Source organism: Nycticebus coucang, chromosome 5 (genome assembly GCF_027406575.1).
Source record: "Nycticebus coucang isolate mNycCou1 chromosome 5, mNycCou1.pri, whole genome shotgun sequence".
NCBI lineage: Eukaryota > Metazoa > Chordata > Mammalia > Primates > Lorisidae > Nycticebus > Nycticebus coucang.
Window position 1 is genome coordinate 106,100,585 of NC_069784.1, and position 16,346 is coordinate 106,116,930.

Sequence of the window (16,346 nt, forward strand, 5' to 3'; positions counted from 1 at the left end):
GGAGATTTTAACACCCCTTTAGCAGTCCTGGATAGATCCTCCAAAAAGAAGCTAAGCAAAGAAATTTTAGATTTAAACTCAACCATTCAACATCTGGACTTAACAGACATCTACAGACCATTTCATCCCAACAAAACTAAATACACATTCTTCTCATCAGCCCACGGAACATACTCCAAAATTGACCACATCCTAGGCCACAAATCTAACTTCAGCAAATTAAAAAAAATAGACATTATTCCTTACATCTTCTCAGACCATCATGGAATAAAAGTTGAACTCAATAACAACAGGAATCTGCATACCCATATAAGAACATGGAAGCTAAATAACCTTATACTGAAGGATAGATGGGTTATAGATGAGATTAAGAAGGAAATCACCAAATTTTTGGAACAAAACAACAATGAAGACATGAATTATCAGAACCTCTGGGATACTGCAAAGGCAGTCCTAAGAGGGAAATTTATAGCACTGCAAGCCTTCTTCAAGAAAACATAAAGAGAGGAAGTTAATAAATTAATGGGACATCTCAAGCAACTGGAGAAGGAAGAACATTCCAACCCCAAACCCAGCAGAAGAAAAGAAATAACCAAAATCCAAGCAGAATTAAATGAAATTGAAAACAAAAGAATCATACAACAGATCAATAAATCAAAAAGTCGGTTTTTTGAAAAGGTCAATAAAATAGATAAACCTTTGGCCAACCTAACCAGGAAAAAAAGGAATAAAATCTCTAATTTCATCAATCAGAAATGGTAATGATGAAATAACAACAGACCCCTCAGAAATTCAAAAACTCCTTAATGAATATTACAAGAAACTTTACTCCCAGAAATCTGAAAATCTGCAAGAAACTGACCAATACTTGGAAGTATGCCACCTACCAAGACTTAGCCAGAAAGAAGTGGAAATGTTGAACAGGCCGATAATCATGTTCTGAAATAGCATCAACTATACAAAAAGAAAAGCCCAGGACCAGATGGCTTTACGTCAGAATTCTACCAAACCTTTAACAAAGAACTAGTATCTATATTACTAAACCTCTTCCAAAATATAGAAAAAGAAAGAATACTACCCAACACATCCTATGAAGCAAACATCACCTTGATCCCTAAACCAGGGAAAGACCCAACAAGACAAGAAAATTATAGACCAATATCACTAATGAATATTGATGCAAAAATACTCAATCAGATCCTAACAAACAGTATCCAACAACACATCAAAAAAAATTATACACCATGACCAAGTGGGATTTATCCCATGCGAGGCTGGTTCAATATATGTAAATCTATAAATGTAATTCAGTACAGAAACAAACTAAAAAATAAAGACCATATGATTCTCTCAATTGATGCAGAAAAAGCTTTTGATAATATCCAGCATCCCTTCATGATCAGAACACTTAAGAAAATTGGTATAGAAGGGGCATTTCTTAAACTGATAGAGGCCATCTACAGCAAACTCACAGCCAATATCATATTGAATGGAGTTAAATTGAAATCATTTCCACTTAGCGTGTTTCCCCGAAAATAAGACAGGGTCTTATTTTAAGGTGTGCTCCCAAAGATATGCTAGGTCTTATTTTCAGGGGACGTCTTATCTTTCCTCTAAGTAGGTCTTATTTTTGGAGGATGTCTTATTTTCGCGGAAACAGGGTAGATCAGGAACCAGGCAAGGTTGCCCATTGTCTCCATTGCTCTTTAAAATTGTAATGGAAGTTTTAGCCATTGCAATTAAGGAAGAAAAGGCGATTAAGGGTATCCACATAGGGTCAGAAGAGATCAAACTTTCACTCTGTGCAGATGACATGATCGTATATCTGGAAAACACTAGGGATTCTACTACAAAACTTTTAGAAGTGATCAAGGAATACAGCAATGTCTCAGGCTACAAAATCAACACCCATAAATCTGTAGCCTTTATATATACCAACAATAGCCACGTTGAAAAAAAGTCAAGGACTCTATTCCTTTCACAGTAGTGCCAAAGAAGATGAAATATTTGGGAGTTCATATATCTAACAAAGGACGTGAAAGATCTCCATAAAGAGAACTATGAAACTTTAAGAAAAGAAATAGCTGAAGATGTTAACAAATGGAAAAACATACCATGGTCATGGCTGGGAAGAATCAACATCGTTAAAATGTCTATACTACCCAAAGCAATATATAATTTTAATGCAATTCCTATCAAAGCTCCATTGTCATATTTTAAAGATATGGAAAAAATAACACTTCGTTTTACATGGAATCAGAAAAAACCTCGAATAGCCAAAACATTACTCAGCCATAAAAACAAAGCATGAGGAATCACCCTACCAGACCTGAGACTGTACTATAAATCCATAGTGATCAAAACAGCATGGTACTGGCACAAAAACAGAGAACTAGATGTCTGGAACAGAATAGAGAACCAAGAGATGAATCCAGCTACTTACCATTATTTGCTCTTTGACAAGTCAATTAAAAACATTCAGTGGGGAAAAGATTCCCTATTTAACAAATGGTGCTGGGTGAACTGGCTGGCGACCTGTAGAAGATTGAAACTGGACCCACACCTTTCACCATTAACTAAGATAGACTCTCACTGGATAAAAGATTTAAACTTAAGACATGAAACTATAAAGATACTTGAAGAAAGTGCAGGGAAAACTCTTGAAGGAATCAGCCTGGGTGAATATTTTATGAGGAGGACTCCTCAGGCAATTGAAGCAGTATCAAAAATACACTACTGAGACCTGATCAAACTAAAAAGCCTCTGCACAGCCAAGGACATAGTAAGTAAAGCAAGCAGACAACCCTCAGAGTGGGAGAAAATATTTGCAGGTTATACCTCCGATAAAGGTCTAATAACCAGAATCCATAGAGAACTCAAATGTATTAGCAAGAAAAGAACACGGACCCCATCTCAGGGTGGGCAAGGGACTTGAAGAGAAACTTCTCCAAAGAAGACAGACACAAAATCTATAAACACATGAAAAAAAGCTCATCATTCTTAGTCATCAGAGAAATGCAAATCAAAACTAAGATATCACCTAACCCCAGTAAGAGTAACCCACATAACAAAATCCCAAAACCAGAGATGTTGGCATGGATGTGGAGAAAAGGGCACACTTCTACACTGCTGGTGGGAATGCACACTAATACGTTCCTTCTGGAAGGATGTTTGGAGAATACTTAGAGACTTAAAAATAGACCTGCCATTTGATCCTATAATTCCTTTACTAGGTTTCTACCCAGTAGAAACCAAAAATCACAATATAACAGATATCTGTACCAGAATGTTTATTGCAGCCTAATTCATAATTGCTAAGTCATGGAAGAAACCCAAGTGCCCATCGACCCACAAATGGACTAGCAAATAGTGGTACATGTATACAATGGAATATTATGCAGCCTTAAAGAAAGATGGAGACTTTACCTCTTTCATGTTTACATGGATGGAGCTGGACCATATTCTTCTTAGCAAAGTATCTCAGGAATAGAAGGAAAAGTATCCAATGTACTCAGCCCTACTATGAAGCTAATTTATAGCTTTCATATGAAGGCTATAACCCAACTATAGCACAAGAATATGGAGAAAGGGCCAAGGGAGGGGAAGGGAGTGGGGAAGGCAGGGTGGAGGGAGGGTAATGGGTGGGGCCACACCTACGGTGCATCTTAGAATGGGTACAGGCGAAACCTACTAAAGGTAGAATACAAATGTCTACATATAATAACTAGGAAAATGTCATGAACAGTTTGATGAGAATATTTCAGATTGTATATGAAACCAGCACATTGTACCCCTTGATTGCACAAATGTACACAGCTATGATTTAACAATAAAAAAATAAAAAACAAAAAGATCATGACAAGGAATATGGAAAGACATGTTTATGTTCTCTGTATGTTTTGGTAGTAGAATAAATAGGACGTACTGGTAGACTATATGCCAGTGGAGAGATAGGAGAAATAAAATAGCTTAAGAATGAATTATAAGTTACCAGCTTAAACTGTTGGACAGTTTGGTATGGTGCCATTTACTAAGCTGCGAAAGTCTGGGAGAGAGATAGTGGGGGCTCAGAGGATGAACTCAACAGTCCATTTTATAAATTGTACATCAAAAAGCCTATGAAGGGTTGATGTCCATGTTTAGTTAGGATATTCAGATTCCTAAACTCAGCACATCTGTTTTGTCTAGAGATACAGTTTTGGAAAGCATCATAAACCATGGGATGGAAAAATAAAGAGGAAAAATCACCAAGCCCAAGCCCTGAAGAGCTCCTGACAGTGACACATAGTGTTGAAGCAGAGAGGAGAGCAGAGAGATGGGGTTGACATTGGGAAGTGTTATGCCCTAGAATTTGAGAGACAAAGGCTTTTGAGGGAGAAAGAAGTCAAGGAGGCCAAAGATTGATGAGAGGTCAGACAAAACGCAGTGGTAGAATTGTCTATTGAATTTGGACAAGAACAGTTTTAATTGGGGGTGATGGCACAAGACAGATTAGAATGCAATGGAATGTGAAAGGGAAGGGAGGAAGAAAGGACTTGTTAGAGTGGTGCTAATGAAAAGAAAAACAGGTAGGTGACTAGAAAAGTTATGTGACCGTGAGAGTAGTTTTGTCATTTAGTTAATTTGTGATGGAGACACCAGTTCATATTTTTGAGTTGAAGGTAATGATCCAATAGAAAAGAAAGTTACTACTGATGCAGCAGAGAGGAGGAATATTGAGAACCAACAGGTACTGGAATCTAGATTACAAGTGGAGTCAAATTTCTTTCAAAGGAGGATGTATCCTGCATGCCCCACTGCTATTATTTCAGAAGGGAATATAGCTACTTCTGTAGAGGTATATGCTTAGGCAGATATGGCTTATAATGGCTTTAATTTTCTTTGTGACCAATAAGATAAGAATCACTGGCTAACAGAGGTGTAAGGAGTTGGGAAGTTTGAAGAAAGCTGTACTCCGAATTTTGCAGAGTATTTAAAACAAAATTTCTGTGAATGTCTGCCCTGGAAATAGTAAATTAGATCTCTCTCTCTTCTCAATAACCTTAATATTTAACCCCCTTCTGGATGTGTAGCTTCATGAGTTTTTTAAAAATATATATATTACAGGAAGAAATCACTTCTATGATGAATCTAGGCAGATAAAATTTTAATAGGGAGAGAAACTACTGGAAATAGATACAAAAATGACACTTTCCCTTTTTTGTACTGCCCAAATTAAGGGGAAAATTGATTTCTTTTCTTTTCAGATAGGAAGTATCAGCACGTCATTTTTCATGTGTTTGTTACTGATGTTCATATTTAAGAGTCCTCATGTCCTGAGGCAGAAGGAATGTTTCCAACAACATACAAGACGATTCTATATACTTTATTACTTCAGTAGTTTTACCATTGTTTCCTTTTTCAACTGGAAAAAAAAATTTCTTTTCATGATATACAATGTTGTATTTAACCATCCAGAAATACAGTAAATAACCCACAAAATGTGGCTATACTTGAGGGGCGTCGTAACCTCTTAGAGAGAAGCAATATTTGCCTTGCACTTACTCTGCACCGCATTCACTCTGCACCGCATTCACTCTCCACGGAAGGGAAACTTAATTAAGGATGATGGAGAACTTGGAGCAGACCTTGACACACAAACAATCTAAGACTCAAATATCCCGTTTTAATCAGAATTCTCTTTTTTTATATGAAAAACGTTTCACATTTTACAAAGGTATGATGAATATAAACAAATTCAGTGCAAAAGAAAACTGTAAAATAAGCCATCAAGGCAGTAGGTAGGAAATAAATCATAAACTCTTTTGTGTAAATTTGAGGAAGCATAATTGGATGGAGGAAGTTTGGAATGAAATGCGTGAATTATATGTGCGAGGTGTGTGTGTGGTCACATACAACAGCGTGGTGCTACCTTTCTGCCTAAGAATGTCAAACTTTTTCTGGAAGTGAAGGAGTTAAGAGCAGTTAGTGTGTGGGAAAGGGAATATTCCCAACAAATCAAAATTACTGGGGATGACACTGGGTGCTCTCTTAAGCTAAGATTCTCTGAAGAAGCCTATGAAATCAGCTGCTTTTCCCTTCTGTTTTCCTGTCTGTGCTTTTTACTTTGAGACTGTCTGTCACATTTCAGTTCTTTATATCTCTGCTTTATTTTACCATTTCAGAAGAGACACCAAGCTAACGCTTCTTCTAATCTTGTACCTGCCAGTAACACCAAGGTCAGTATGAAGCCTCAGTGTCAGGAGGAACAGATCTGAGGCGATGTTTTAGTAATGGCAATGCTTTGACGAACACATTTGATGAATTTCCTTAGTTATTTTCTATTATGAAAACACAGCAACAGAAAACCTGATTGTTCTAATCCCTGAGGCTGACCGCCACCTTATCTTTCTTCCAGTCTTGCTGGCCCAGGCACAGGCGAGTTAACGGCACCATGTACGGTGGCATCTGCGAACCATGTCAGTGCTTTGGTCATGAGGAATCCTGTGACGACATCACCGGAGAATGCCTGGTAAGTGCTTTCTCCTGTGGGGATGCTGATCAACACAGCTGAGTCAGCTCAACAGACCTTACAATTCAGTCGCTACCTTTGGGCCCTTAATCACTTGAGTCAAGAAGTGATTTGACAAAGATCTTGATAGTGAACTGAGTTAGAAGCTGAGAACCCTCTTTCAGATGTGATCTCCCTAACCCATATTATGGAGTGTTTTTTCATATTAGTCTAAGCATTGAATTAGGATCAGATACATTATTATAAAGCATAACTAATGATGAGATATACGTATCTGCCATGAATACATATGTATATACAGGATTTCACTCTATTCCATTAATTCACCCAAGTAGAGTATGCTTTTAAGGTAGAAAACAGTTTGTGTTCCCTTAATATAAAAAGTGTAAAACATAACCTTTATTTTTTTATTATTTTTTTTTTGGCCGGGGCTGGGTTTGAACCCACCACCTCTGGTATATGGGGCTGGTGCCCTACTCCATTGAGCCACAGGCACCGCTAAATATAACCTTTGTAATCAACATAATTATATCTTCATCACACTTAAAATGGGGATATACTGCATATTTTTGATTTAAAAATTTCAGAATTTAACTAAATACAAGGTGTTATTAGATTAAAAAATAATAACTACACATAATGCATATTCCCCAGATTTACGGATTCTTCTACAATGGAGTCTCTACTTTTAAGCAGAAACTAAGCTCTCCAAAGTGCAGAGCACTCGCCATCCCGCTAGAAGCCTCTGGATTAGAGAATTACACTGAATAGACCATTCTGATTAACTCAAGGGCATGTTAGTTTTATATTGTCTGACATGGCATGAAGCTTGAAACAACACTTCTCATTTCATGAGTCTTGCAGAAACACAATTTGAATTGGTGCCAATTTAGGAGGATATCATACTCTCATTTCCCTGCAGAATTTAAGGCAGACTCTGTGATCTGTAATTCTTAATGTTCTGTCTTTCTCGTGCTCATTTTCCCCCCTTTCTCTTCTACTTAAAAGCTTCTGGGAAAAATCCAAAATGAAAATTCAGGGCTTTTGTTTCAATGCAGTTTGCATTTAGTTTTATTGATGCTCTTTTCTGTTTTCTCTCTATAAGATTCTGTTTAATTGCTTTGCAGTATAAAGCATGAGAGCCTTAATTTGTGGATCAGTAGATTTTTCAAAATGCCTTTTTATGAATAGGAAGACTAAGTGATTTTCATTTTAATTATACCATAAGTCTTTTAAAATGTGCTTTGGGGAAAAAATATTGAGTTACCTAGAAACGCTTTGCTAACATGCAATAGGAAATATTCAGCCCAAAACTGAGGCAGATTTGCTTCACTCACCCTTAAAAGATAAAAATAAATACATTATGATACCAAAGTCATAATGTTCCCTGTAGTAATATTTCATGTAGCATCCGTTAGGATAAAATTAAGTCATGCTGGTAGTCCATTGGGTGATATGATATTTCTAAAAATGGAAGCCATTTAAAAAAAATAAAATAGTGTAATTTAGCATAATCTGGAGAAAAAGAGGAGAGAAAGTAATGATATCTGAGGCCTTCTACTAATTAAACCTAGTTTATTGACTCTGTTTCATAGACAGAGAGATGGGAGGCCATTTTGAAATAATAGAGGGATCTTGAGGCAATAGTGGACATCTTGAAGATAAAGACAGAATTTGGTGTCTCCTGAGTTTTTCATACTATGCATGTGATAGCTGGTGAATGGCTGATCATGATGGCTATGTTCTGGAGACTGCTCAGGGCCCTGTCTCTGAAATGGTATTGATAACTATGTGCTGACCTCCCGTTTTGAGCATGATTCACAAAGAGGAAAATAGTTGAATGTTACCCATCATGGTCATTCTTACTGTTTAGTTGACCCTGCATTTTAGCTTCTTATTGTTTGAGGTTTTTTCTTAGCATTCAAAAGATAATTTATGAAACATATGAATATATGGCTCTCTGGCTTAGATTGACTTTGAAATCTGATCATAAATTAACTAAAATTTATCTTTCACATCAGAACAAAATTCAGACCTCTGCTGTCGTGTAGGTCTATGTAAAAAAAGTCATTTTAACTCAAAATACGTTTGAAGTGGCCCAGGGAACATTCAAAGTGTATGAGAGGATGGCATGCTTGCTCCGTGCCAGCATTCTTATGTGATGTGATGTGAACATACATTTGGAAAGCGCTTGTAACAAGGCACCTGTAAAAATTACTAATCCATCAGAGTGAAACTTGCGTCTGTTTCAGTTTTGATATAATAATATTGGTTGTCCAATGGTGTTTTATAGTTTCGATTGCAAAAATACTTGAGTTTTAAGATTGTTTTTATTTCTAATTAATGAAACATGATATTAGGAAATGTCAGAGACCTCTACGTGTTATTTTTCTTTCAAATCAGTAGTGGAAGAAAAATAGGGTCTCTGAGTTATGCAGGATTTTCAGTTAAGTTTTAGAAACAGTGTTTCATCTTATTTAAGACAATCGATTTTATGATCTTATGTTTTTAAAACTCAAAGTCTTTGAAGACACAATCTTAATTGTGTCAGAATGACAAGTGAAGAATTTTCAACGAACAATTCTCCAGTAATAGCTAAGTTTATCTAAACTTGGAAAGGAAGTAGTAAGATCAAATCAAAGGGGAAAAGCATTCTTCAACTTAAGCTATGTTTTACATCAGGCGTCCTCAAACTTTTTATATAGGGGCCAATTCACTGTCCCTCAGGCTGTTGGAGGGCCGGACTATAGTTAAAAAAACAAAACAAAAACTATGAACAAATTCCTACGCACACTGCACATATCTTATTTTGAAGTAAAAAACAAAACGGGAACAAATACAATTCACACCGCTTCATGTGGCCCGCAGGCCGCAGTTTGAGGACACCTGTTTTACATGTTACCTCCCAATATGCCGTGTTATTTAGACAATTGTTCACAGTAAAGTTAACCTTTGTTGGTATCTTTGAAAAGTTTGCTAAATAAACTTGAGAAGAATTAAAAAAAATTAAAAGTCCGTTTTCATCAGTTACTATAGAAATGCGTATTTGCTTGTAGTTGATGAAACTGGAATAGATTTTAGGCCTTTAAAAGTTTATAAATCATTGCCCTTATCACCTTATTTTATAGGATAAAAATGGAGGTGTAAAGAGTTAAATCATTATAATTTAGATATCTACCACTCAATTAAGAAATCTGTCCCCCTCTCAACAAACTTCAATAAGCTATGTTCAAAAATGTATGTTTATGGGTTTTGTTTTGTTAATTCCATTCACTAAATATAATTGAAATTGAACTTATTTTGAAATATATTGAAATAAACAATAATTCAGAATTTTCATTAACTTAGTCTGACAATTCCACTGGTCATCCAGGTTAATACATTTTTACCCTATGTATAATTTAACAATTTCCTTCACAAATTTGGTTATGGATCATAAAAATCAAGGTTGTATTGTACACCCCTGATTTCTGATGAACTCCTTTCAACATAGGGAAAAATTAAAGTTATATATTATCCACACTGTATGATTTTTAAGAAGAATTGGATACACTTTATTATACCATCGAAGCCTGAAGTTATGTCTATATGATAGAAAAAAATCCTAAAAATTTATCAAATTGTGTTATGTGAAGCTTACAGGTGATCCCACTGCCTGATGGTCTGAATTGTTCACATCTGATGAGTTTTACAAACACAGACTGGGTTGAGGAATGTCCTTGAATTCATCTGAAGAAATAAAGACATGAATTATTTTATTTTGATTTTTTTTGTTTGTTTTTTAAGAAGACACGGGTTTCAAAATACTAATTGGCAGAAAAATTAAGTTTCAGCTTTCTTTTAAGAATACCTGGGGGAAATTGTTATGTGCCTTGTGGTTCTGTTATATATTACTATACGTTCAATTTTTTTTCAATTTTCTCAATGTTTAATGATGAGTCAAGCAAAGCTCTTCACAGATATAATAGTGTAGTGCACTGTCCAATCCATCAGAATCTAGTAAGGTCAAAATTAATGTCAGCTAAGAGAGCACAGTCCCCAGGGATTTGTGTGATTAGCCATGGTTCTCATTAAACCAGCAATTTCAAGCTGAACAATTGATTTTTACCTAGAATCAGCTATAAGTTCCATTAAACATGTTGTTAGGGCTCTCTGACAACACACACACACATGATCACATATATTTCCTTAAAAACATAAGGAAGAAAGGAATATGGTTGCGTAATTATAATGAATATCAGTCATCTTTTTATACATATGCAGGTGCTAAAACAATCATGTAGTATGTAAGCTAGATAGTAAACTAACTTTCACTGCTATTTTCCTGCTGTAAATTTGACCATTTAGTGTGGGAACATTATTCTTCCTGGCAGGGAACAGACTAATGACTTTATAAACCTATTTTTGGCAACATGTTGATGCTTAAAACCAAAATAACAAAGTCTGATGTGCATTTCTTCCTCAGAACTGTAAGGATCACACAGGTGGCCCATATTGCAATCAATGTCTTCCTGGTTTCTATGGTGATCCAACTAAAGGAACATCTGAAGACTGTCAGCCTTGTGCCTGTCCACTCAATATCCCATCTAATAAGTGAGTAACAAACCTACCAGACAGATGAAGGTGCCGTTCAGTTCCATAAGAGTGCTTGTGATAGCAAATGTACCCTTTCTCTTACCATGCATAAATAAATAATAAGCATTTGCATTATTTTTTTTCAAAAAGGTATTATGGGTTCTGACTATTTCTAAGAATTTTTTACTATTTTGGTTCTAGTTTGTTGATTGAACATCTGAGAGTAGAATAGAATTTCTAAACCAATTCCAAAGAAGAGACTATTTTATATGAACACATACATTTGCATGTCTGTACACACAGACACACACGTATCTTCATACTTTAATGTAAGAAGCACTGATATAAATGCAACTCATGTGGCTCCTAGTCTCACACTATTTATTTGTGAATCTTGGGCAAGTCAAAAACCTCTCCAAAGGTAAAATGAAGTGATTGACTTTTAAAACCCTATGCTATCCTTTAGATATCACAGAATTTATTGTATTTATGTGTTTATATTACGTACATCTTATTAAAATTGCTTTAATAAATGATACATGTTATTTTATAAATTATATGAGTATTGAACTGTGGGTGATTATTACCATATTGTTTTACATAAACTACTTAGATCTTGACAAAATTTAATGCAAACTCTGTACTTTGGTTAGTCATCCAGTTTTTTTTCTTTTCTTTTTCTTTCTATTGATAGTCGTTTACCTAGAACAACAACCTCTTAAAGTAGATTTAAAACAAAAACAAAAATGCTCTTACCTTTTAGGGGAATGCCCGATTCCAGCTTCTCCTTCAGGGCAGTTTTCTCCAAGTAAACAGCTAACCGAAATATTTTTTGTTTTATTTTGTTGAAATGGGGCATACTGTGTTGAACACAAATCAACAATTTTTCCTAGTAAACAATTATAAAACCTATTATTCTAAATTAAGGAATTTTTTTCCTTTTTCTTTTATCTTTCTTTCTTTCTTATTTATTTATTTATTTTTTTTTTTGAGAACCTGCTGAAAGGTAACTTCGGTGTTCAGTAAAGTTTATATTATATTATTCACTTTCCAGCTATGTCTAAGCACTGTAGTAAGGCTTGCAGAGCAAAAATTTGCAAGTAATTTTAAGTGAAATCTGTCAGCTATGGTCTTTTAAAGTGAGGGTGTAATCAAGCAGGTCATGCTCCAAGCTCTTTCTATAGATATTCCTAATTAAAATGGTCTTTTGGTAGTTCAATGATAACTACAAACTGAAGACTTTGAGAATAATTCTGACCTTAAATTTAAAAGTCCTCCTTAGAGCTGTGCTTCCTACTGTTCCAGTCACATGAGATCCCTGTCTTCCCAGTAACCCTCTCCTCTCAGAATTTTTCCCATTGCTCATTGTTTGCAAAAGAAGAGAAATAACTCATATTTAATGAAAGAAGACCACTATATTCTCAGCATATGGCCAAAGACCATAGTTGGTGTTATTTTACCTTTGAATATAACCCAATAAGGTAGATATGATTATACCTATTTTATAGATGAAGGAATAAAGACTCTTAAGTAGGGAAAGAGTATCTTGGGGCCAATTCTGGAGCCGGAATTCCTTGGTTTCAATTCTGGGTTCTATACCTTCTGGCCATGTAACTTCCATAAACTCCCTGTGCCTTGGTTCTCTCATTATTAGTTGTGATTATAGGACCCCCTCATCGGGTTGTTCTGGGAATTACAAAAAGGAAATGTGGAAAGGCTTAAGACAGTAATTTGACATGGTGAGCTCAATTTAAGGCCTGTTACTACAGAACATACTTGGAGGCATACAGCATTAAAGTATCAGGGTTGAATTTTCACTTTAGAGCATGTGTGCTTTCCAGTTCCCGACATTCTCCATTGAGGACTTCTTTTTAAAAATACACATTGGTTTGTAAGTGACAGCACTAAAAGCAATCAATTGATCAACCGGGTAAGTCAAGTTCCCTAGCAAGGGCTTGAAAAAGAAAGAAATTGGTTTAATGTGTATCGGCAATCAGAATATTTCCAGAGTTTAAAGCATGAGCTTGCCTGGGCATAAAGCTGAAAATTCTTTGACAACCAAGGGTGTCAGAGAAACAGAGGATTACCAGAGGCAAACCTACCAAAAAATAATGAATATAGGAAAATGAATGACATAAATTCCTTCATAATTAACAGCTACTCAGCCCTATGCTCATAACATGGCACAAAATTTGCTTTCTTGTGTTGCTGTGAAGCGTTAGACCACGGTAGGGAAGACCTATTCACTCACCGTGGCATTCTCTAAACCAGTGGTTCTCAACCTTGCTAATGTCTCCTACTTTAATACAGTTCCTTATGTTGTAGTGACCCCCAACCATAAAATTATTTTCATTGCTATTTCATAACTGTAATTTTGCTACTGTTACGAATCGTAATATAAATATCTGATGTGCAGGATGTATTTTCATTGTTACAAAGGGGTCGCGTCCCACAGGTTGAGAACCGCTGCTCTAACCCATCTGCACATACAAGAGAGTGTGAATAGTAATTAATAATTGTTTAATACTACCTTGTAGTAGTATTAAAAGCAGACGGATTGCATCTGGCCATCCACATTGCATCTCCTTCTGGGTCAAAATGTCATGGGAATTAGCATAGTTATCCATCCACAGAGCTGGCCACGTGTATCTATGGATCCTACCTGAAAACATTTTTTAAATTATACAATTGATTGGGTATTAGCCCTTATGTATATTCCATTATTATAAATGCACAGGAGTCACTAGGGAATTTTGCTCAGGTAATTACAGGCATTTATGACCCATCCTGTCCCCGTATTTGCTGTACTTCTTTCTACTTTACAAGGGCTTCTGTGTTGTTCCTGAGAGAGAGAGGAAGTCAGCAAGCATCAAAACACCATCCATCAGGGCCAAAGGAATAAAGGGCCAGTGTTCAGTCTTAATATTTCCTAAAATATGGACCAGTATATTTCAATTTCATATAATTACATTGATCCTGATTTTTTTTTTTTGCAGTTTTTGTCTGGGGCTGGGCTTGAACCCACCACCTCTGGCATATGGGGCTGGCTCCCTACTCCTTTCAGCCACAGGCGCTGCCCTGATCCTGATTTTTTTTAAATAAAGACAACATAATGATAATAATATCAGTAACTTCGACTATTTAAAAATTCTTCCATTTTCAAGGTGATTTCACTTATGGTAAATTGTTATTAAATTATTAAATAATACTTTCATCCTTGGTATTAGAATTGAAACACGGTAACCTATTTTAATTTCCAGCTTTAAAGGTAGCATTTTTATAAGTAGAGATCCATGATAATGCGTTCATTTTATAAATCCTCGAAATTTCATGATGAGGGTTGTAAAGTCTCTTAAATTTCAAACAATTTTGAAAACCTTCATAGTTTAACTGCACAACTGGAATGGGGAAAATCCGTTTTAATCTAATATCCTGAAATATTAAAACTAACTTACTAAACAAGGAGACACTTAATGAGATAGAGAAACTATTCTTTTTAAAAGTTTTTTTTTTTTAAATTGCAGTTATAATCTGAGTTAGAAACTCTGAGGTATAAATGTAATATTTGCATATAATCCTGAAGATGAGATTTGAATTTACCCTGATTATTCAGAAAAAGAGAGAGAGAGAAGAAAGGTACCTGTGTAAAGGTTGCTATAACCTTCACGTCAAGTGTAAGGCTTAGTGATAGCTTTACCTTGGTGATTTATCTATTTAATCCCTGCTCATAAATCTTAGAGATCACAAGCATTTTGGCTCCAAATTTCTTAGATAATATTGCTAAATAAATCAAATGTGTGGGAAGATTGAGATAGATTGATATAGTTACTGTGATGTATGAATACAGACAAGCATATAATATTTAAATTATACATATCAACTTCATCAACTATTTCCAGTGTCCACTGTTTCCTTGGCCTTCTCATCTTGGTGATGTATATATTCTAGCTATAGTTTACTAGGTGGTAAAATTTATCTCTAGAGAAACAAATAGAAATAAAAATATTTCTAGTGTTTCATACTCATTAATTTCTAGTATTACATAGCTTCATACGTTAAATAAAATATGAAGGGGACACATGAATGTCTGCCTTTGAATACCTAGGATGTGTTTGAATAGATAATATTATTGAAGTAGTTATACAGACTTATTAGTTATATAATAAAATTGAAGATATTTTTGGCACAAGGCTTGACAGAGGATAGACCTTCAATAAGTTCTATCTACTAATATTATGAACACTGCTGCTCTGAGTCCATCAGGAATGCTAAAACTAAAATGTTTGAAAGAATAGAACCCTTCTAGAGTTAACTTTTAGGCTCACTCAAGAGGTCATATTGGACTATTATCGTTGTTAAAATTAGTATGTATTAGAGAGATATATTCCATGAGGTAAATAAGAGGTAAATTAAAGAAACATTCAATTGATTCTTTAGAAATTTGAGAATGCCGTAGATGTTTTAGAGCCCTTTCCAACACATTATTTTATGTCTTCATGGATGATTATGATGGGTCTTCCTGGTTGCATATACTACAGGAGAAAAGCAAAGTCCAGAAAAATTAAATGCCTTAATAGTGATCATACATCACCAATATTAGAACCCATATATTCTGACTCACCTCTGTGATTCTTACAGTGGGGATGTAGAAATACAAATAGTTCTCTTCAATAAAAATTGAAGAGAAGCAAACAATAATAATAATGATGAATCAGTAGAACTTGACGTTATACTAACTGTGGATGTTCACTGAAAAAACCAGTGAACAATTATTTATTTGGCAATGTTTATGTTAACTTTTTATATAGTTACAGTTATGTTAATGGTTATTTTAATGTCAGAGAGTAGAGCAGGATAAGAAAGGGCAGATTTAATTATTTTTGACCATTAAGAAAATACATTAAACATTCAAGAAATTAACGTTTTAATTTGTTTAAAAATTTGGCCTTTTATTTTGAGACAGAGTCTCACTCTGTCACCCTGGGTAGAATGCTGTGGTGTCCTGGCTCACAACAACCTCAAGCTCTTGGGTTCTAGTGAGCTTCTTGCCTCAGCCTCCCAAGTAGCTGGGACTGCAGATGGCCACTATCACGCCTGGCTAGGTTTTCATTTTTAGTAGAGATGGGGTCTGGCTCTTGCTCAGGCTGGTCTGGAACTCCTGAGCTCAAGCAATCCACCCATGTTTGCCTCCCAGATTGCTAGGATTACAGGAGTAAGCCCCCACGCTGGTCCAAAATTTGGCAAAATTTTTAGAGTATTG

The 16,346-nt window shown here is 35.4% G+C and overlaps 1 protein-coding gene across 2 annotated transcripts in view; it reads left to right on the top strand.

Moving 5' to 3' along the window:
* LAMA2 (laminin subunit alpha 2) overlaps nucleotides 1-16,346 on the top strand; it is a 656,330-nt gene that overhangs the window by 394,070 nt on the left and 245,914 nt on the right. For both annotated transcript variants that reach the window (XM_053591647.1, XM_053591648.1), the window contains exons 16-17: nucleotides 6,398-6,511; nucleotides 10,977-11,104. In XM_053591647.1, the coding sequence (XP_053447622.1) occupies nucleotides 6,398-6,511; nucleotides 10,977-11,104 (242 nt within the window). The remainder of the gene's footprint in view (nucleotides 1-6,397; nucleotides 6,512-10,976; nucleotides 11,105-16,346) is intronic.